A 23,403-nucleotide genomic window follows, 5' to 3' on the forward strand; every position below is an offset into this window, starting at 1 on the left:
TTCAGAGATTAAAAAGTACAGCAACAACTATTCAGCATGGACAGATAAAAGTGTGATAAAAAGGACAGGGGAAAATCCATTGAATAGTGCTTGCCTATGTGCCAAAAAGAGTAATCATTTTAGAAGGTATCATAGAAATCAGTCTGTTAAGAACCAAAGGACTCAAGAGCAAAAGGGGAAGAGTAGAAAAAAGGGAATGACATGTGGAGCTAGACATCAAGTCTAGATATCTGGACCAAAGTGAACTGATACAAAGAACAAGTCACACTGCATGCTATTTTATTTCCAGTGCATCGTGTCTTTATTTAGAAAACAGACGGAATCAAACAGGTTAGAGTTATTGCTTTCTTGTTCTGTATATTCATATTCTCCACTTTGAAAGAGCACATAGTCAAATCTATCTTCATCCACTCTGTTGATGGGGGTAAGCAAAAAGGATCACTGGTTACTTCAAAAGAACCTAGAGGGGAAAAACACAACTTATTTAAATCACAGATTTTAAGTCTCTATAACCAGGATAAGAAAAAATAAAAATAAAGACAGAAAATCAACTAACATGACAATAAAACATTCTAAATTGATTAGACTACCAAAAACCACAGTTTTGTGTTATTATCATTCTTTGTCTTGGTGAGCTCAGTTAACAAAGATATACTCTGATTCTGACTTAGAAGACATTTAATGTTATTATTAAAAAAACTATTCTAACTCCCTGGAAATTGTTCTCTCTAGTGAATGAATAGTCTTAAGTTCAATTTATAGGTCCATAATATTTTCTACTTAATTAAGATGCTGACACCAAAACAGCCAAAATGTTTTTCCTTTTCTAATCTGCAAGTTTTGCGACTTATTTTAGACAGCTTATTTAGTTAAGTACATTTTCCCAAAGTTGTTTTTTTTTTTCTTTCGTCTAGAGACAGGGTCTTGCTTTGTTATCTAGGCTGGCCTCAAGTGATCCTCCCATCTTGGCCTCCCAAAATGCTGGGATTACAGACAAGAGCCACAGTGCCCAGCCTCCCAGGAATTAATTTAAACTGCACTATAGAAATAACATATTTTACAACAAACAAAACAAAACAACCCCATTTAAGACACTGAATATTCATAACTTTAAAAATATAATTGTGCTGGCTGCGGTGGCTCATGCCTGTAATCCCAGCACTTTGGGAGGCTGGGGCGGGCAGATCACAAGGTTAGGAGTTCAAGACCAGCCTGACCAACATGGTGAAACCCTGTCTCTAGTAAGAATACAAAAATTAACTGGGCGTGATGGCGCACGCCTGTAATCCCAGCTACTCAGGAGGCTGAGGCAGGAGAACGGCATGAACCCAGGAAGCAGAGGTTGCAGTGAGCCGAAATCGCGCCACTGCACTCCAGCCTGGGTGACAGAGCAAGACTCTGTCTCAAAAAAAAATATATATATATATGTGTGTGTGTGTGTATGTATGTGTGTGTGTATATATATATATATATATATATATATATATAAAACCACAAAAATGTCTCCATACTATTTACTCCTTAGCAATCCTATAATAGACAATTATGCTGCATTTTAGTCAGAAAAATTGTACCAAAAGAAAAAAATCTAACAAAAATTCCTTATAGAACACACAAAACAAAATTATTGTGCCAATATGCCTAGACAAACAAAATTCAAGTTAAATGCTCTCTCGTGTTCCAGGTTAACTTAAAAATAAATTACAGAAAAAAACAATTTTTGATTCAGATTAAAACTCAAGTTTATCACTTTCTTTCAGTTCTAAAGCATTAACATTTTTATATAGTAATCAAAATTACTGTTCTGTCACCCAGGCTCAAGTACAGTAGAGAAAGAGTGAGACCCTGTCTCAAGGAAAAAGAAGCTGAAATAAGATAAGAACCATATGCCTTTCATTTCTATCCAACTGATCATACACAGCTTGGCTGCCAGAAACAACAGATACTATAGTTAAATAAGTAGTTGGGTGAATAAACAGGTCTGTATCTTATAAATTTAATTGAAATTTACATTCTTGAATTCTAGAGAACTTCAAAGTATCATTTAATTTTTATTCAGTCTAGTCAAATTCTAATAAAGAATGCAAATGAAAAGTGGGGAGAGAGGGAGGAAAAGAAAGACAGACATGCACACTCTCTTAGGAAAAACAGGCAGGCAGAGATGGAAAATGGCAACATCGGATAATTAAAATTCAGGACTGAATGTGAGAGAAAGCAGATTACAAATAGACTTGGATAAGGGAGAGGCACAACGACAGGGAGAGATAGAGGAACAGGGGAAAAGCCCAGCCAGATAAGCAAGAGAGAAAGGTGAACAGGCAGGGTGGAACATGGCACAGTGACAAAGAAATGGGTCTTGACCTAGAGACAGCCAGCTGGAAGAGATCATGCCACCCCCAATAATTTTTTTCCAATTATACTCTCTTGTTATCTCCCAAAGCTCACACTAAAAAGGGAAGAATCTCTTAGTTTTTTTTTATTTGAGATGGAGTTTTGTTCTTGTTGCCCAGGCTGGAGTGCAGTGACGTGATCTCCACTCACTGCAACCTCTGCCTCCTGGGTTTCAAGTGATTCTCCTGCCTCAGCCTCCCGAGTAGCTGGGATTACAAGCGCCCGCCACCACGTCCAGCTTATTTTTGTATTTTTAGTAGAGATGGGGTTTCTCCATGTTGGCCAGGCTAGTTTTGAACTCCTGACCTCAGGTGATCCACTCACCTCAGTCTCCCCAAAGTGTTAGGATTACAGGCGTGAGCCACAGTGCATGGCCAGAACCTTTTATTTGTATAAAATGATTAACAATGCATATTTTATTTATCTTGCAAATTAAAATTCAGATTTACTGTCAGCATAATTTTGCCATAAAGGTCACATATACCAACATACTGAGGAGAAAATCCTAATTTTACATACTATTAGTTATTCAAAGTAAAGAATGACGGTTTACCAGTGAGGTCAAATTCAACGTAAGGTGAGGACCTACAGGCATTTATGATTACATGCCATAGTACCAAATCATATAATTTATATAACATTGCTATCAGACTAAAAACACATTCTTAAAGATAACTTACCATTTAGAGTCAAAATGCAGGAATCTTAGTCCTGTTTCCATTTTTGTCCCCCTTGCTTCACTTGGTATATGTCATGCTCTATCTCTTCTCCTATGCAGACTTTAAGTCAGTAGCCATCAATCTGAAGAATTCCTTCCTCTGCTGCCACCTACCAGTTTAGTTGTCTGCTGCAGCAGAAGGGTATATAGAAAGAGTTCTTGCTTACCATTCAGATTAAATAAGAAGAAATTCCTTTGTTTAACATTTCGTATTTTTGTATATACAAAAACTTCTTAATGTTTCTCCAAGACCTTCCCTCCGAAAATAAAAAACAAAAATCTCAATCACAGAAAATCAAACACTGTATGATCAATGTTCATGCTAAGCTGGGAAAATTTCCAAAAAAAGCAGAAAGTGGTAAGATTCAGCCACTCAGCAGCTGCCACCTCAAGAAGACATTTTCTTATGTTTCCTTCTTTACCTACCCCTACAATCTATGAACAAATACCATAACTTAAAAATTTAAGTAGGCAGTCTACAACTCCTACAAATTTTAAGTTCAGAGACTACCCAAAGAACTGTGGAAGATGCAGCAATATAAAAGTTTTTTAAAGTAATTCTAGAAACTAAGGGTGTTAGGTGCTTTACCTGCTTGAGTTTTCAATGTTCTGGACTGCTTATTGCCCAATGGCTCTGAATACATTAAAACACGAACACATACGCCACCTACATTTAAAATAGGGTAGCATTTGTATGCCCATATAAGCAGTGGGTATATTTTTTGCAAAAGAGTAATAAATTCATTAAGTCTTTTAAAAAGGACTGACCATAAATGCACATTTCCTCAAACCGTATACATACATAAAAGAATTAGGGGAAAAGGGGAGACAGAATGACAAATGTAATAGCAGTTGTAGAACTGGGGATTAACACAGCACAAACGTCTTCTGTTTGTTCAAATCCTGAGATTCATTTCTATTCCCATTCTTTTTGTCATCTAGGTCTATGTTTCAAATTTATTCTACATTAGCTATTAAGGGGACAGTCTCCGGTAATGAACTAGAAATAGCAGTAATGGCTTGTTTTTGTTCCACCCTCCCCACTGCCTTCATCAAGATAAAAATATGTAGTTTTGCCAACTTTAAAAAATCAGGAAATAAAACAAACACTGACATAAGCACCAAAGACTAGTCAACAGTGGCACTGAAGTGACATTGCTTCTACTTTCTCATTCCTTCCCCCAATCTCAAACCCCACCCTTTGACCTCTGTATATGGGATGAGCCTGAGCAGGAGAGTTGGTGATGTCAGGACTGCGCCGTTCCCACGGATGCTCCTAGAGGCCTGCTGTGCTTCTGGGAACTGAGGCACAGGGATGTCTGTCTGACTGAAACCTAAAACAACAACAGTTCACCCCACCCCTCATGTTCCCAAACCCCACAATAGCAGCCAGGTATATATGCTATATAAGGCTCACCTAATAAGTTTGAATATGGTAAAATCTAAAAGCAAGATCATTCTTAACAAGTCAGTGGTATTCAAACAGGCAGCTGACCGGAGGTTGTTTAACTCTCCATGCCTTATACAATCACATAGTCTGTATGCTCTAATGTTAGCCATTCTTATCAGCAAGAGTACAAGGCTCTCCTGAATGAGCCTTTTTTTTTTTAGTATACATCACAAATTCTTCCATGAGTGCAGCTGGAATCCCTCTGTTAGTAAATTCCAATTCAACAGATAAGTATTTGTCTTAAGATGCTTAAAGGGAATGACTGTCCTTATAAGAGTCAACTGAAGCACAGAACAGGTTAATCACTTATCACATGTCTTCCTTCAGCTACAAGAAATGGCATTACAAGCCAAGACTTCCTATTCACTAACTAGTGACTTGCTGGACATATAGCCTCTTTGGATAGTACGTCCAAAGCCACAGGATGAAATTATGCAGAAGTATATCTTGAAAAGGTCCTGATTACTTTCACTAAAATTCTACCTATTAGAAAGATGACAATATCCCAAAATAATTAAAGCTCAGAGCTAAAACTTTAGGAAGTATGAGAGAAAGGAAGAATGGGTAGGTAGACTGGGGTAAAGACAGAGGAGAGGATAGATTAGTTTATTACCTAACAGAAAGGCTATTAAAATGGACGAGTTGTAGTCCTATCCCTGACATTTTATGTCCTTAGTTAACGTGCTTAGCCATCTTGTGCTTCAGAAATGTCCTCCTATCTGTTCAAACCTGTAATTTTGAGGTTTAAACCATGATTTTCTGATAATCTCAAACTGCTCACATCTCCTTGTTAGAACTAGTATCTTAGAAATGCCAAAACGATTAGTTCTGAAATCACATTGCTCCTAAAAGAACTAAATTTTTTTGTATGATCTTCATCTTATTCCCTTTCACTTTTATAATGTCACAGAGAGAAGCACTAAGGTAAAATGAATGCTATGTTGAGTTTTTACCATATATATAACCTAGAACCTAATTTTACCTTTCAAAACTCTAGTTTTCCATACCTGTCAACTCCTAATTGATGTCTTTATACTGTGAGCTCACTGTGTATTCGGAACACCAACCCCTGAAAAAGCTTAAGCCAGAGTAGCACAATGGAAGAAACAAACAAACCCAAAACAAAAACAAAGCCAAAAAATTCACACTCTGCAATACTTAATTATAGACATATATGCAAGAAATGGAGCCATCTAAATGGCTAAACAAAATTCCCGAGAAAGCCTCGAGTATATCGTAACCAAGTCAAACTTTACCCCCAAAAGCTCTTCTTTAATCATATTATTTGCTAGATATATTTATGCATTATTTTTAAGTGAGAATTATGACAAACCCATGGTTACTTTTTAAAGTACGTAAAGAAAGGAAGTTTTAAAAAAAGAAAGTTAGCCTAGTGATGGAAAGAAAGGAGAAAGAGTTAAATTACCTGCAGGCAGACTGGGGCTGTGCCTGAATCCAAACCGGTGCATTTACCGTTCATTATACAGCTGCATTATTGGGGGAAGGGGAGTTTAGAAGGGCACTGACCCCGAAAGTTCTCAATACTTCTCACTCATCATCAGGAAGGGGGAAGAAGGAAAGTTTGTTCTCTGGGTATTTTTTTGTTTGTTTGTATTTGTTTTTTTGGCTCCTGAAAAGGCTGGTAAAGAACAGTAACAGTGCAAGCAGTTAGAATATTTCTTTAAAAACAATGTAAAAAATGCAAAACATTAAGGATCTTCAAAGGCCAAACTTTCGTTAATATAGAAATAATTTTCACTAGAGTTAGGCAGCCACCCCAAAACAGCATGGCAAAATGGCATTGGTAATAAAGGAAATAAAATACCACACAAAAATCCAAAACAAAACTAAAAACATTTCAAATTAAACCTGGAAGACTAGAAGATTCCAACAGCAGATTTCTGTCCACTACTGAAACATTCCAAAATCCAAGCTCCAAAGGTGCCTAAATGTATTTTAAATGAAACTTTGTTTTGTTTTTTTAAGAAGAAGAAAAAAAAAGAAAGCAAGCAAGCAGTCAGTGAACCTGGTTATAAATCCTGCAATATATTACATTTTTAAAAATCCTAGTACAACAAAAACAAATCTTAAATAAAATTGAACAAACAAACAAATAAAAACAGTAGCAGCAGTGGTTACCTGTCTGAGCACCTACATTTTCTTAGGAGGGGATCGTGTCTCACCAGCCAAATAGCCCATAAACCTTCTCAAAAAAAGTGAGCCAGGAGAAAAGTATAACACAAGATTTGATTTCACAATGTCTCTAAGCCCCATAAGCCCCAAACTGGGGATTCACTGAATGAAGCAAATTTGCTTCTTCATTGCTTTCTTCTCGAGAAAAAGATGATTTTCAAAGTCAATGCCTTCAATATCTTCTCAAAGTCTGATAATGTGCTCGATGAATGCCAAGTCTCTTGTTGGGTTTTTCTACTGTTCCAGGGTAGTTTTCTTATTGATAACATATACAGAAAGATTTCAGTGTTCATTGGTGAAAAGCCAGCAGAAATGACCAATCAATTATAGGCACCAAAAAAGAAAACTATGAAAAATTTTAAATCGAATAGTTCATACTTATATGTTTAGATATATAAAGTCCAGTTTTCATCATGGGTGACATAAAAACAATATCAGAAATAATTATTTTTGAAATACAATTTAGAATTACAATTTTAACAATATACAAAAATTTTACAATTCAGATTTTATGATTACACATATTTGATATATACATTTTATCTCATAATAGCAATGAAGATTATACAAAAGTTATTAAACAATTATGAAAATAAATTTAACCTAAATATCTGCTGCTGTTTCCTTAGGGTACTTCCAGAATGATTTGCTCTTATTCTTTACCTTCATCTTGAAGGAATTCAAGATATCCATGTTTTTAAAATTTAAGCTAACTACTGCTCTTTTCATTCTAACATGTGAGTGTACGTTTTAATATCATGTGAATGCATAATAGTGAATAAAGCTAATGAACTAATTTCACATATTTCCTATAATATAGTTGGTTAATTTGGTATAAGTTAAGAAAAGACTAACTACATTTTTCCTGATGCCTTACCCCACCAACACAAACATGAACTTTTCATTGAATAAAGAGGTTGTTTTTAAATGTATTAATCTACATACTTGTGATATATAACTATTCAAAGTGTATGTGTCATAACACACATGGCAACCAGATGGTCTCTACATGAACATATGAATGATGATTTAATTAAGCAGTTCTTTCTTCCTCATTTTCTCTATACCAAATAGTATGCATCCTCCACAGTATGGTCATTCAGTGAAAGAAGTACCAAGTATTTCTTTCTGTTAATGAGTCAGAGGTACTAATATATGTATGTGAGTCCCCCATTTACCCTGTGCAAGATAAGTTCTTTTAAATGCAATTAGAATATCCTAAGATAAATTACAAACTCCTCTTATGTATCCTTTTCTCTGAGGTGAAATGAGACACTGCACAGATGAGAGGTACTATTCTGTTCATCAACAATCAACCTTTCACTCAATTTTAATATTATTTAATTCTATGGAAAAAACAAATTTTATTACATTCCTTTTTTTAAAACGGGGGAAAAACTGTACAAGTAAGCATGATCAAACCTCTGTTATAGCTGGTTAATACTGATCTTTTATTATTGCCTCGAAGTCTCTCTAGTAGTGTCCAAGAAATTATGTTTAACGTCCATCTGAAGGAAAATAGCACTGGAGAGGCAAGAAAGGGCTTGGGTAAAAGCTTCAGAGGATTTGTAGGGAGATGGAAAACTTGCTGTTTAAAAAATTACGTTGGGCTCTGCAGCATCTCCATTTCTTAACATACCATCCAAACCCATCAATGGGATTAGTTTTACCCATGTTTTAAAGGCTCATATTATATGCAGTTTGGGGGCTTTTATAAATTCTGCAAGTAAAGGAATATAAAGAGTGGACAGTATTGAAGGCTTAAGAGTAGGGCTATAAGAGACTCAATACTACTAAATAAGTCCCCAAACAAAAACATCCAACCCACCCCCAATCCCAAATCCTATATGTAAAAAGAGAAAATGCATAGCCAGAAGCATTAAAGAAAAGCATGTAGCCTTGAATAAACTGTACACTGAACAGGCTGGAAACAAAGAAAAAAACAAACAACGTACATACACACAAAAAGGCCTAAAAAAGCATCTATTCACCCTATGTTTTAAGGTGAATACCTCTACCCCAGTGGAGTCTACTTATGAAAACAACTCATCTGTTTTTTAAAGTCAAAAACTCTGTTTCCCATCATGCTCCATTTTCTAAATTATCCTTTTTGATTAGTTGATGTAAACAAAAAGCAAAACACATACACATGCATGCGTGCACACACATACATATATACTCCCTCGTAAAATGTGAAAAATGCAAATATATAATGCTGGCATTCGAAATCACTTCAGCTTTATACTTAGAACTCATAGGCTCTTGATTTGCCCCCAAAAATATTTTTCCTTGTCCTTAAATGCCCAACCACCAAAACAAAAAGGGAAAAAATAAAAGGCTTTAAATGTACATGTTTCAAGTCAGTGTCTTGTTAACAAAAAAGGTAGCATTTTCTTCACTTTGGCCATTGTTATAGATGCAGGCATAGAGCAGGAAATATTAGACTAGCATGTATTAAAAAAAAAAAGCAACATTAACAGAGCACATCTTTCAAAAAAGACTAAAACACTAACAAATACAAGTCAATGCACATATTTTAAACTAGTGTAATTTTATCTACATTGAATAAATGTTATTTTGTATACCGGACATTGCAATACTGTTCATTTCCATTTCATCATGCAAACATGCCAATTTTGTCATTAAGAAGCCTTTATTGGGTTATATTCAATTTGACCCTCCCACCAAATTAAGGGGGAAAAAGCAAAATAAGAAATCCCAGTAAAAGAGCCCCTCAAGATTTCATAAACTACAAACTAAAGGCAGATAAGGAAATGGCAGAATTTTCAGAGCTGTGTAACACAAAAATTCCTGTAATTTAAGCAGGTGTTTTCCTCGCCGATGACAAATCTTCCAACACAATGTGAAGTTTGCTACTTGGATATTTGTAGCAAAACCATTTTTTTTTGTACAAAAACAAAAGCAAGGGACCATAAAAAAAAAGTATTTGTTCCTCATGGCCTATGAGCATACACATTTTTTAGCAATTTAAAAGGGTAACTATGAGAGCCTGACATTTTTCTATACCCTACCTATTCTGCCTCTCTATTCGTAGGATTTGTAAATGAAGTAACATCTTACTAGCAGAGGTCTCATCTATCTCCCACTCTCTCCAACTAATCCTACTAATTTTCTCTCATATTCCTGAGCATCCTCCATGAACAGCATTGCAAGTTGGTTTTAAAAATAGAAAAGCAAAAAGAAAGTTTTACAAGGGTTTTGTTGGTTAATTACCAGTGGAGTCAGTCCACCAGTAGTTTGATTTCATTGGCTAGCAGCTGGTTCATGTTGAACAGGCCCCCTGGGAGCTTGGTGAGCAGCTCTCGCTCCGTGCTTTCAGGGTCGCTGTCAACAGAGCTGGAACTTGCACTCATGTTGTCAACAGCAGTGCTGGCTGGGGGACCCAGCTCCGGCTCACTAGTCTCACTGGCAGTGGACACCACGGAGAGCAGGGACATACGCCGGGTGAGCCGGCCAGAGGGTAGAAGGGAGGCGGCATAGTCTGCTATGATACCAGCTACATCTAGATTACAAGCCTTATCGAAGGCGATGAAACCTACATTTGCATTGGCCTCACAGACGCAGAAGGAGCCGTCATCTTTCATCAACAGGTCAATGCCACACACATCCATCCCCAGGATGTTAGACACCTGGATAGCTAGCTGCTTCCCTTGTTCACTCAATGAGCACATCATCCCCACACCACCTGGCAAGAGAAACAAGACAGGAAATTAACAAAATCATAAACTTTTGAAATAAAATTAAAGTTGGCCTCCAAGGCTAAGCCTTTCTTCTAAATTAATAGCAAAAACAAAGGTGTTATTCTAGTGTAAAATTAGGACTTCTAAGTCTAGATTTCCTTAATTAGGAATCCTCTCCCTATCCAGTCTCCCAGGAATTGATGATTTCATAAGCTGTCAATATTTTTTCCAAGTCTATCTTACTTGCAATAATATAAACCAAGTATAGGGGAAGTTCAGCATAAATTAGACCACTTTATAGATGGCAAAAGTGTTATTGGTTTTTGATTTATAAAAATAATAAAAATGCGTAGCAGAACCGAGGATGGGGTGAAATCTGGGAAGGTGGTGGTGACCTGAACACAGTTCTCTTCCTCTATAGCCCCCACTTCAACCTAGCTGTCATTCCTAAGCCAAAAGGCTTCTGGGTTATAAGGTAGCTGGCTGAAGTGAAATCTTTGGCCTTGCCAAAAGGAAGGAAGAGAAAGGAAGTAGAACTTGATTTTCTCACTTGGCAAATGGAGTGAAGTGCCATATGTACAAACTTTCTTTTCATTAACAAACAACTCACAATTACGTAAAAAGTGTGATTTATGCCCTACAGAAAGCCCTCAGAGTCTACCTCCCTATCCCGGCGTCCCCCCAGCTTCTTCCCCAACTAATAAGGACCCAAAAGGAGATAGACAAGGGGTAAACAATGAACCAAAGAGTGCCAATATTTCCCGATTATGCCCCCTCCAAGCAGAGGGAGGAGGAGAATTTGGCCCAGTCAGAGTGCACGTACCTTTTTCTCTCTCAGACTTGAAGCAAATTAAAATAGACCGGGGCAAATTCTCAGATAACCCTGATGGCTATACTGGTGTTTTACAAGGGTTAGGACAATCCTTTGATATGACATGGAGAGATATAATGTTACCGCTAAATCAGACACTAACACCAAATGAGAGAAGTGCCGCCATAACTGTAGCCCGAGAGTTTGGCGATCTCTGGTATCTCAGTCAGGTCAATGATAGGATGACAACAGAGGAAAGAACAATTCCCCAAGGCCAGCAGGCAGTTCCCAGTGTAGACCCTCACTGGGACGCAGAATCTGAACATGGAGATTGGTGCTGCAGACATTTGCTAACTTGCATGCTAGAAGGACTAAGGAAAACTAGGAAAAAGCCTACAGATTATTCAATGATGTCCACTATAACACAGGGAAAGGAAGAAAATCCTACTGCCTTTCTGGAGAGACGAAGGGAGGCATTGAGGAAGCATACCTCCCTGTCACTTGGCTATTAAAGGCCAACTAATCTTAAATGATAAGTTTGTCACTCAGTCAGCTGCAGACATTAGAAAAAAAATTTAAAAGTCTGCCTTAGGCCCTGAGCAAAACTTAGAAACCCTATTGAACTTGGCAACCTCGGTTTTTTATAATAGAAATCAAGAGGAGCAGGCGGAATGGGACAAACGAAATAAGAAAAAGGCCACTGCTTTAGTCATGGCGCTCAGGCAAGTGGACTTTGGAGGCTCTGGAACAGAAAGGCTGGGCAAATCCAATGCCTAACAGGGCTTGCTTCCAGTGTGGTCTACAAGGACACTTTAAAAAAGATTGTCCAAATAGAAATAAGCCGCCCCCTCGTCCATGCCCTTTATGTCAAGGGAATCACTGGAAGGCCCACTGCCCCAGGGGACGAAGGTCCTCTGAGTCAGAAGCCACTATCAGATGATCCAGCAGCAGGACTGAGGGTGCCCGGGGCAAGTGCCAGCCCATGCCATCACCCTCACAGAGCCCCGGGTATGCTTGACCATTGAGGGCCAGGAGGTTAACTGTCTCCTGGACACTGGCACAGCCTTCTCAGTCTTACTCTCCTGTCCCGGACAACTGTCCTCCAGATCTGTCACTATCCAAGGGGTCCTAGGACAGCCAGTCACTAGATACTTCTCCCAGCCACTAAGCTGTGACTGGGGAACTTTTTTCATATGCTTTTCTAATTATCACTGAAAGCCCCACTCCCTTGTTAGGGAGAGACATTCTAGCAAAAGCAGGGGTCATTATACACCTGAATATATGAAAAGGAACACCCGTTTATTGTCCCCTACTTGAGGAAGGAATTAATCCTGAAGTCTGGGCAACAGAAGGACAGTATGGACAAGCGAAGAATGCCTGTCCCGTTCAAGTTAAAGGATTCTGCTTCCTTTCCCTGCCAAAGGCAGTACCCCCCTTAGACCCGAGGCCCAACAAGGACTCCAAAAGACTGTTAAGGACCTAAAGCCCAAGGCCTAGTAAAATCATGCAGTAGCCCCTACAATACTCCAATTTTAGGAGTACAGAAACCCAACGGACAGTGGAGGTTAGTGCAAGATCTCAGGATTATCAATGAGGCTGTTGTCCCTCTATACCCAGCTGTACCTAATCCTTATACTCTGCTTTCCTAAACGCCAGAGGAAGCAGAGTGGTTTACAGTCTGGACCTTAAGGATGCCTTTTTCTGTATCCCTGTACATCCTGTCAATTCTTGTTTGCCTTTGAAGATCCTTCGAACCCAACATCTCAACTCACCTGGGCTGTTTTACCTCAAGGGTTCAGGGATAGCCCCCATCTATTTGGCCAGGCATTAGCCCAAGACTTGAGCCAGTTCTCATACCTGGACACTCTTGTCCTTAGGTACGTGGATAATTTACTTTTAGTCGCCTGTTCAGAAACTTTGTGTCATCAAGCCACCCAAGCGCTCTTCAACTTCCTCGCCACCTGTGGCTACAAGGTTTCCAAACCAAAGGCTCAGCTCTGCTCACAGCAGCTTAAACACTTAGGGCTAAAATTATCCAAAAGCACCAGGGCCCCCAGCGAGGAACGTATCCAGCCTATACTGCCTTATCCTCATCCCAAAACCCTAAAGCAACCAAGAGGGTTCCTTGGCATAACAGGCTTCTGCTGATTATGGATTCCCAGGTATGGCGAAATAGCCAGGCCATTATATACACTAATTAAGGAAACTCAGAAAGCCAATACCCATTTAGTCAGATGTATGCCTAAAGCAAAAGCTGCTTTCCAGGCCCTAAAGAAGGCCCTAACCCAAGCCCCAGTGTTAAGATTGCCAACAGGCCAAGACTTTTCTTTATATGTCACAGAAAAAAACAGGAATAGCTCTAGGAGTCCTTACACAGGTCCGAGGGACCAGCTTGCAACCTGTGGCATACCTGGGTAAGGAAATTGATGTAGTGGCAAAGGGTTGGCCTCATTGTTTATGGGTAGTGGCAGCAGTAGCAGTCTTAGGATCTGAAGCAGTTAAAATAATACAGGGAAGAGATCTTACTGTGTGGACATCTCATAATGTAAACAGCATACTCACTGTTAAAAGAGACTTGTGGCTGTCAGACAACCGTTTGCTTAAATATCAGGCTCTATTAAAGAGCCAGTACTGCAACTGTGCACTTGTGCAACTCTTAATCCAGCCACATTTCTTCCAGACAATAAAAAAAAAGATAGACCATAACTGTCAACAGGTGATTGCTCACACCTACGCTGCTTAAGGGGACCTTCTAGAGGTTCCCTTGACTGATCCCGACCTCAACTTGTATACTGATGGAAGTTCCTTTGTAGAAAAAGGACTTCGAAAAGCAGGGTATGCAGTGCTCAGTGATAATGGAATACTTGAAAGTAACCCCCTTGGCCGGGCATGGTGGCTCACGCCTGTAATCCCAGCACTTTGGGAGGCCGAGGTGGGCGGATCACAAGGTCAGGAGATCAAGATCATCCTGGCTAACGCGGTGAAACCTCGTCTCTACTAAAAATACAAAAAATTAGCCGGGCGTGGTGGCGGGCGCCTGTAGTCCTAGCTACTCGGGAGGCTGAGGCAGGAGAATGGCGTGAACCCGGGAGGCAGAGCTTGCAGTGAGCAGAGATCGCACCACGGCACTCCAGCCTGGGTGACAGAGTGAGACTCCGTCTCAAAAAAAAAAAAAGAAAGTAACCCCCTCACTCCAGGAACTAGTGCTCAGCTGGCAGAACTAACAGATCTCACTTGGGCACTAGAAGTAGAAGGAAAAAAGGTAAATATATATACAGACTCTAATATGCTTACCTAGTCCTCCATGCCCACGCAGCAATATGGAGAGAAAGGGAATTCCTAACTTCCAAGGAACACCTATCAAACATCAGGAAGCCATTAGGAGATTATTCTTGGCTGTACAGAAACCTAAAGAGATGGCAGTCTTACACTGCCAGGGTCATCAGAAGGAAAAGGAAAGAGAAATAGAAGGGAACGACCAAGCGGATATTGAAGCCAAAAGAGCCGCAGGCAGGACCCTCCATTAGAAATACTTATAGAAGGACCCTAGCATGGGGTAATCCCCTCCGGGAAACCAAGCCCCAGTACTCAGAAGAAGAAACAGAATGGGAAACCTCATGAGGACGTAGTTTCCTCCCCTCAGGATGGCTAGCCGCCAAAGAAGGAAAAATACTTTTGCCTGCAGCTAACCAACGGAAATTACTTAAAACCCTTCACCAAACCTTTCACTCTCACTGCACCTCCTCCTTGCCGCTGTACTACCAGTAGCTCCCCTTACCAAGAGCTTCTATGGAGAACGCGGCTTCCCGGAAACATTGACGCCCCATTGTAGTTTTTCTAAAGGAAACCCCACTTTCACCGCCCACACCCATTTGCCGCTGCACTTCAGGTCATACATTTCAATTCCTGTATCTTTAACCTCCTTGTTAAGTTTGTCTGTTCTAGAATCAAAGCTGTAAAACTACAAATGGTTCTTCAAATGTGGCCCCAGATTCAGTCCATGACTAAGATCTATCGCAGACCCCTGGACAGGCCTGCTAGCCCATGCACCAATGTTAATGACATCGAAGGCAGCCCTCCCAAGGAAATCTCGACTGCATGACCCCTACTATACCCCAATTCAGCAGGAAGCAGTTAAAAGTGGTCGTCAGCCAACCTCCCCAACAGCACTTGGGTTTTCCTGTTGAGAGGGGGGACTGAGAGACAGGACTAGCTGGATTTCCTAGGCCGACTAAGAATTCCTAAGCCTAGCTGGGAAAGGTGACTGCACTCACCTTTAAACATGGGGCTTGTAACTCAGCTCACACCCGACCAATCAGGTAGTAGAGAGGGCTCACTAAAATACAAATTAGGCTAAAGCAGGAGGTAAAGAAATAGTCAAATCATATATCGCCTAAGAGCACAGGGGGAGGGGCAATGATCAGTATATAAACCCCACGCATTTGAGCAGGGAGCGACAACCCCTTTTGGGTCCCCTCCCATTTTATGGGAGCTCTGTTTTTGCTCTATTAAACCTTGCAACTGAAACAAAAAAAAAATCTAAATAAAATATGACAAAAACAAATTTGGTAATTTTTGAAAGAACAGTAAGCTATCCAAAGAAGATTTATTTTTAAAATGCAAAGGGCAATTAAGAAAAAAAAATTCTTTTTTTTTTTTTTTGAGACCTCCCCCTCACCCTCTCGTCTCAACCACCTGAGTTAACTGGATTTACAGGCATGTGCCAGCATGAGAGATGGGGTCTCTCTACATTGTTCAGGCTGGTCTCAAACCTCAGGACTCAAGCCATTCTCTTGCCTTGGCATCCCAAAGTAGTGGGTGGGGGATTACAGGACTGAGCCACAGCACCCGACCTCAAAACAAACTTAATGAAAAAAGTATTACTTCTTAATATAAAACTAAGTTACTTTCTAAAGTTCCTTTTGCCTGAAGTAAGAAGAGTAACTATTAATTAAATCTCAACGTAGTAAAGTAAAAGTGACCCATAAAAGATGCCATTTAGCACTCTTCTAGCTAGTCAGCAGGATGTGTTATAATGAAAAATTAAAATGAGACATGAAGAGCTAATTCAAGGAGGCAGAAGTCATTTTTCAAGAACAGAAAGTAGGCTGGGCACGGTGGCTCACACCTGGTGGCTCCCAGCAATTTGGGAGGCTGATCACTTGAGCCAGGAGTTCAAGACCAGCCTGGCCAACACAGTGAAACCCCATCTCTATTAAAAATTAGCCTAGCATGGGGGTGCACACCTGTAGTCCCAGCTACTCAGGAGGCTGAGGCACGAGAATTGCTTGAACCTGGGAGGCAGAGGTTGCAGTGAGCTGAGATCATACCACTGTACTCTAGCCTGGGTGGCAGAGCAAGACTCCATCAGAGAAAAAAAAAAAAAGTAGAAAGTAAAATTAATATAACCAATATCTTTCAAATCTTCACTGTGTTCTTATTCTATCATGTATTCTGAATAAGCCATCATATTGAATTTCATGATTATCAATATATTGCCCTTTTTTTTTTTTTTTTTTTTTTTTGAGATGGAGTGTTGCTGTCGCCCAGGCTGGAGTGCAGTGGCGTGATCTCGGTTCACTGCAGGCTCCGCCCCCCCAGGGTCTGCCTCAGCCTCCCCAGTAGCTGGGACTACAGGCGCTCGCCACCTCGCCCGGCTAATTTTTTATATTTTTAGTAGGGATGGGGTTTCACCGTGTTAGCCAGGATGGTCTCCATCTCCTGACCTCGTGATCCGCCCGCCTCAGCCTCCCAAAATACTGGGATTACAGGCGTGAGCCACCGTGCCCGGCAATATATTGCCCTTTGTTTAGTTTTACTAAATGTTTGTATTCCCAACACTGCATTGTTTGGTTTTGCATATATTTAAATTTTATATAAATGCAATACATGTATTCTCTTCTTTGACTTGCCTTTTTAAATGAACATTATGTTTTTGAGATTCATCCATGTGATTATAGATCTCAGAGAGGTAAGTAGGAATGACATCACCTGCGGCCTGGTAGCCAGGGCAAGAACTTAAGATTTTTCTGGGAATGAAACTGGGGAGCTATTGGAGGAATTTTTTTTGTTTTTGTTTTTGAGACAGGCTGGAGTGCAGTGGTATGATCATGGTTCACTGCAGCCTCGACCACCCAGGCTCAAGCAATCTTTCTGCCTTAGCTTCCTGAGCAGCTGGGACCCCAGGTGCATGCCACCATGCCCAGCTAATTTTTTTTTTTTTTTTGAGACAGAGTCTCACTCTGTTGCCCAGGCTGGAGTGCAGTGGTGCAATCCTGACTCACTGCAACCTCTGCCTCCTGGTTCAAGAGATTCTCATGCCTTGGCCTCCTAAGGAGCTAGGACTAAACAGGCATGTGCCACTGCACCTGGCCAACTTTATACTTTTAGTAGAGATGGGGTTTCACCATGTTAGCCAGGCTAGTCTTGAACTCCTGGCCTCAAGTGTTCCATCCACCTTGGCCTAAGAAAGTGCTGGAATTACAGGTTTGGGCCACCAAGCTTGGCCCCAGCTAATTTATTTTTATATTTTGTAGAGACAGGGTCTCCCCCTCGATTGCCCAGGCTGGTTTTGAACCTTGAGCTCAGGATGATCTTCCTGCCTCAGCCTCCCAAAGTGTTGGGGATTACCAGTGTGAGCCATTGTGCCCGGCCCTATTGGAGGATTTTGAGCAAAGGCTGATTTGACTTGCAATGTAAAAGCATCCATCATACCACTGCAGTGTTAGGAAGAGATTAGGAGGGAAGGGTATAAGCAAGAAGACTCCTTAAGGAGCTACTATAGGTAATCCAAATAAGAGAAGATGGTATTAGGAGTGGAGATGGTAAAAAATGGTCAGATTTGGAAACATTCTGAGTAGAGATTTCAAGGGGTTCCTGACAATTTGAATATGAGGTATAAGAATAGAGAGGGACCAGGACGCCTTTAAGGATTTGGATCTAAATCAGAAAAACAGAGCTGTCATTAAGCAAAAGAGAGAGGCTGGATGTGGTGGCTCTCATCTATAATCCCACAAGTTTAGAAGGCCAATGCAGGAGGATTGCTTGAGCCCAGGTGTTTGAAACCAGCCTGAGCAACATAGGGAGACCCTATCTCTACAAAAAAAAATGTAAAAAATTAGGCTGGTGCTGGGTGTGGTAGCTCATGCCTGTAATCCCAGCATTCTGGGAGGCTGAGGCAGGTGTATCACCTAGGTCAGAGGTTTGAGACCAGCCTGGCCAACATGGTGAAACCCTGTCTCTACTAAAAATAAAAAAATTAGCTGGGCATGGTGGCAGGTGCCAGTAGTCCCAGCTACTCAGGAGGCTGAGGCAGGAGAATCACTTGAACTTGTGAGGTGGAGGTTGCAATGAGCTGAGATTGCACCACTGCACTCCAGCCTGGGTGACAGAGTGAGGCTCGTTTCAAAAAATAAAATAATTAGACAGGCATGGTGGCATGTGCCTGTGGTCTCGGCTACTTAGGAGGCTGAGGCAGGAGGATCGCTTGAGCCTGGGAGGTTGAGGCTGCAGTGAGCTGTGATCCTGCCACTGCACTCCAGCCTGGGAGACAGGCAAGACCCCATCATTCACTCACTCATACATACACACATACATACATACATACATATATACATACACACATACATACATATATACATACATAAGAATAAAATGATAAGGAGATAACTACAGGTAGAACACATTGTAAGGAGTTCAGTTTTGGAGATACTGAGTAAGCAATTCCTTATATAAACCTGGAGTTGGAGCAGGGAAAAAAGCCTAAATTGGAGATAGAAATTAGGAAATAATAAACATACAAATGGTATTTAAAGTCATGAGCTGTACAAGATTACTAAGAAAGTGATATAAACAGAGAAGAGGAGGATAAAATCCCAGAGCCTAAGTTCTGATGTACCTGAACAATAAAGAGATCTGAGAAAATACGTATTTAAGAAAATCAAAATCAGCGATCTTGTTTGGACCAATGGGTAAAATGGGTTATGACATCTTATAGAAACTCCAATTATATACAAAATAAGTATATAACCAAAGAGGGAATCTCTAACTTTTGTCAGATAACCAATACATGTGTAAATTAGGTTACAAATTGAGAATGGGTGAAGGCAGATTTAATATGATTCAGTGAAACAGAATTATATTACTAGAAAAATAACAAGAGTTTAATTACATTGATGGCATGTGTAAAAATCGTATTTACATGTAAAAGGAAATACGTTTTCAACTTATTAAGAAGGTCTAGAGTTACACATACGAATACTCACTGGACAAGTTATAAATGTTACTTTATATACTAGAAAGATAATTGCATTATTTTTACCTAATGAGCAGTTGCTTTGCATTCTCCCATCTGTTGAACAACGTAACATGGTGCCAACCACACGGCCTCCCACGACAATGACACGTACATCCCGTCCATGAGACTCTTTAACATACTTCTGGAACAGGTATGGCGCTTCATGGCGAATAAGATGGCTTAGATCAGCCAAATGGTGCTTATCTCGAGCCAAGAAAACAGCTTTACCTATGATTGAAAAGAATAAAAATACGTGTTAAGTCATCAATTGTGGGCAGCTAATACCTATTATCTGAATCTTCTTGTATCACAATGTGCTATTTCAGAACCAATTACACTGTATTTAAGTTTTCCTTGTTAGAACTGTTTTAACAGTGAAATAATACAAAAATATATAAAGACAAGGTAAATAATCTCCTTTTACCACTCCCCAAACTCTTTCATGACAAACTAAAATTTATTTTGGTATACACTGTGAGGCAGGGGTCTAGATTTGTACTTCTCCAGGTTAGCCAATAATGTCAGTCTTATTCACTAGCAAAACTTTTTATCTCTGAATTAAAAAGTTACATATTATTATATATTAAAAGTGATATATTATTATACAATATATTAATATATGAGATTAGGATATAGTAATATAGCAGTATGTTACCTCAATTTTTTTCTGAATTCTCTAGCCTGTTCCACTGCTCTATTTGTCTATTTTTGTGCCAATGAAAGTGGCTGTTTTTGATATATGGTGGGGAGGGGAAAGGAGAGATACTGAATCTATGTCACTTCTGGCTGAACCTAGGAGGGCTTGTGATTGCTCTGAACAAGAGAATATAGCAGAAGTAATTCTATTATGACTTATGAGGGTAGACCATAAAAGGTCATAGAGATTTTTTCTTCACTTTAGCATTCACTGTAGGAGGCCTGAGACTCTTGGCTGCTCTATTGGAGAAGCCAAATATAAAGAATGCAGTCAACAGTTCCAGCTGAACTCTGATCCAGCCATCCCTGCCAAAACACAAAATATGTCAATGCACTCAGATTGATGTATCATTTTATGCCTTAAAATTCTACCTTAGGCTGGGCGAAGTGGCTCACGCCTGTAATACCAACACTTGGGGAGGCCGAGACAGGTGGATCACCAGAGGTCAGGAGTTCGAGACCAGCCTGGCCAACATGGTGAAACCCCATCTCTACTAAAAATACAAAAAAACAAAGCAGCTGGCCGTGGTGGCGGATGCCTGTAATCCCAGCTACTTGGGAGGCTGAGGCAGGAGAATCGCTTGAATCTGGGAGACAGAGGTTGCAGTGAGCTGAGATCACGCCACTACACTCCAGCCTGGGCAACAAGAGCAAAACTCCATCTCAAAACAACAACAACAACAACAACAACAAACTACCTTAATCCAAAGTCATTAAGATATTTTCATATGCCATCTTATAAAGTGTTATAGTTTTTTTTACCTTATGCATTTAAGTCTTCAAACTACATATCTTTAGAGGGCGATGACTGGAGTTAGTGATCTAAGGTCTTCTTGTTTCTTTGCCTTTTTTTAGACAGAGTCTGGCTCTATCGCCCAGGCTGGAGTGCAGTGGCCTGATCTCGGCTCACTGCAACCTCCGCCTCCCGGGTTCAAGCAATTCTCCTCCCTCAGCCTCCTGAGTAGCTGGGATTACAGGCGTATGCCACCACATCTGGCTAATTTTTGTATTTTTAGTAGAGGCGAAGTTTCACCACATTGGCCAGCTGGTCTTGAACTACTGACCTCAGGCGATCTGCCTGCCTTAGCCTCCCAAAGTGCTGGGATTACGGGCGGTCTTTATATTATTGAGGAAGATACAGACATTAACTTGAGACTCAGTCTAAGTATGTATGTTAAAATCTCTAGGTAACCACTAAACAAATAGCTTTTAGCCAAACTGAACAACTCATAGTAGCCTTCTGTAAGTCTGAGGTATCATGCATCTAACAATTTCTCTCTATTCTTCAAAATCACTCATATTAATAAGCAAGAATAGTTTCAAAACTATATACCTTACCAACAACTCATACACACCTCTATGACCCCGCGTATTCTTTACTACCATTGGGAACTCCAGTACTTCAGCTTCATCAATCATTTTAGCAAAATTTTCATGGCCACCTGGTTTGAGCAATAAAAAAATTTAAGACAAACAGCAGCAGTATTTTGTGATCAATTTTATCAATACTAAAGACAACCAACAGCACAAGGAAGTTGAAGGTAAGAGCCTGATGGCTATCTTTTTTTCTTGGAGAAAGTATGTGTAAGTTGAAAATATAACTGAATATCAGTTTAAAACGATACGTTGTAAAACAAATAGTAGCTCCCTTAATCTATACATATTCTGATATCTAAAGTATCTTTCAGCTAAGCAGAGTTTCCTAATTCTATGCCATTTCTCATGTTTTTATCCTTATTATTGTCCCACACAAGTAACAGAAGCCCCAAGATTTACTTTAATATATTCAATTCCCTGCTTGAATTAAGGAACTGAAGAATGAGTTGGTTAAGATCTATCCAAGGTTGAAGAGATGCTACACACACTGACACACTCTTTTTATTATCAACAAACACACACACACCAATTTTTCTTATCTCCATTATTAATCAGAGTTCTTTCTACACTGGGGTAACTCAGCATCATGGGTTAAGTCTCCTTTCTTATTCTTTTTATTGCCCAAAACCAAATGATACAATAATAAGATTAGAGCAAAAATAGATTGTGGCTACAAAAATCAGCAGGATGAGAGAGAAAAGCTGAGACATTAAACAAGTGAAATACGAGAAATTTATAGTGTTGCAAAATTATGACTTGGTCACCAAATTTTAATCCTTCATCAATAGAACAAAGGTAATACTTGTTAATTTAGTTAACCTGTTTTTCCTTCTTTCTATTCTCATAAAATCAAAATTGTACAATCATGTTATAAACTATTAATATCCCCAAAGCACTAAAAACACAGAATTCTCAACTTACATTAATTCTGTCTCTTCTTATGCAATTGCTAAAAACAGAAACTGCGTCCACACATGCCATACAGGCTTGGTGGGGGTTGGGGGGGAAAGAGTTCCTTTTTTTAAAATATTAACAATGAGAGGACAAGGGTTCCTTTGTAAAGCCTCATTAAATCTCCAAGCATTCTACTAGATATTTATTTGGAGAAATACCTTTATGGAAAACTCTGGACTGATTTAAGTTTAATCTTTTCCAAACAAGAGAATTAAAGGCAGGAAATACATTAGCAAAATATTGTTTAAAGCAGTGCTACTCAGAATGTGGTCCTGTAACCTGTGCCTGTATAGGACTTGTTCACTATTGTTATGTGGTCAGATAAATACAAAAAGGGTAGGCAGCAGAAGTTTTTTATAGCAATCTGGCACTGCTGTGATCATTTTATTATATTTTACATGAGTATTAATCTACCACAGATTGATCTTTTTAAAAAAAAAAAAAACCCTTTTACCAGAAGTTTGAAAGCATTGCTTTAAAGCACACCTACTGAAGTGTTACTTTCTTTAAAAACATTAAAATATTTGAGTTATCAAAATGGTAATGAAGAAAATGAAAAATTCATGTCATAAAATTAGAATTATCTTTTACCACAGAGGTTGGCAAACTAAGGCCTGCAGGTCAAATTTGACCTATTGGCTGTTTTTATAATAAAGTTTCATCGGAACAAAGCTACTCATTTGTTTAAGCATTGTCTATAGCAGCTTTCATGCTACAACAGCATTACGGAGCGTTACCAAAGAACTTATGGCTTGTAAAATCTAAAATACTTATAATCTTGCCCTTTACAGAAAAAGTTTTTTAACCCTATTTTCC

General features: G+C 39.5%; 1 protein-coding gene across 17 annotated transcripts in view; it reads right to left on the reverse strand.

Moving 5' to 3' along the window:
* Positions 1-275: 275 nt before the first annotated feature.
* The window catches only part of RIMKLB (ribosomal modification protein rimK like family member B), a 72,659-nt gene continuing 49,531 nt past the window's right edge, over positions 276-23,403 (reverse strand). For 6 of the 17 annotated variants that reach the window (XR_004028265.1, XR_004028262.1, XR_004028261.1 and 3 more), the window contains 5 exons: positions 21,612-21,698; positions 19,585-19,788; positions 5,986-10,458; positions 3,072-3,776; positions 278-460 (listed from right to left, as the gene is read on the reverse strand). Coding sequence is in view for 1 of the 17 variants with exons in the window: in XM_030804524.1 (XP_030660384.1) it covers positions 9,995-10,458; positions 19,585-19,788; positions 21,612-21,698 (755 nt within the window). In the remaining 16 variants the exon portion in view is untranslated. Of the gene's footprint in view, positions 461-3,071; positions 3,777-5,985; positions 10,459-19,584; positions 19,789-21,611; positions 21,699-23,403 lie in introns of those variants that run through there. The other 11 variants (XR_004028272.1, XR_004028274.1, XR_004028271.1 and 8 more) reach the window with 8 other exon arrangements.

Source organism: Nomascus leucogenys, chromosome 23 (genome assembly GCF_006542625.1).
Source record: "Nomascus leucogenys isolate Asia chromosome 23, Asia_NLE_v1, whole genome shotgun sequence".
Classification (NCBI taxonomy): domain Eukaryota; kingdom Metazoa; phylum Chordata; class Mammalia; order Primates; family Hylobatidae; genus Nomascus; species Nomascus leucogenys.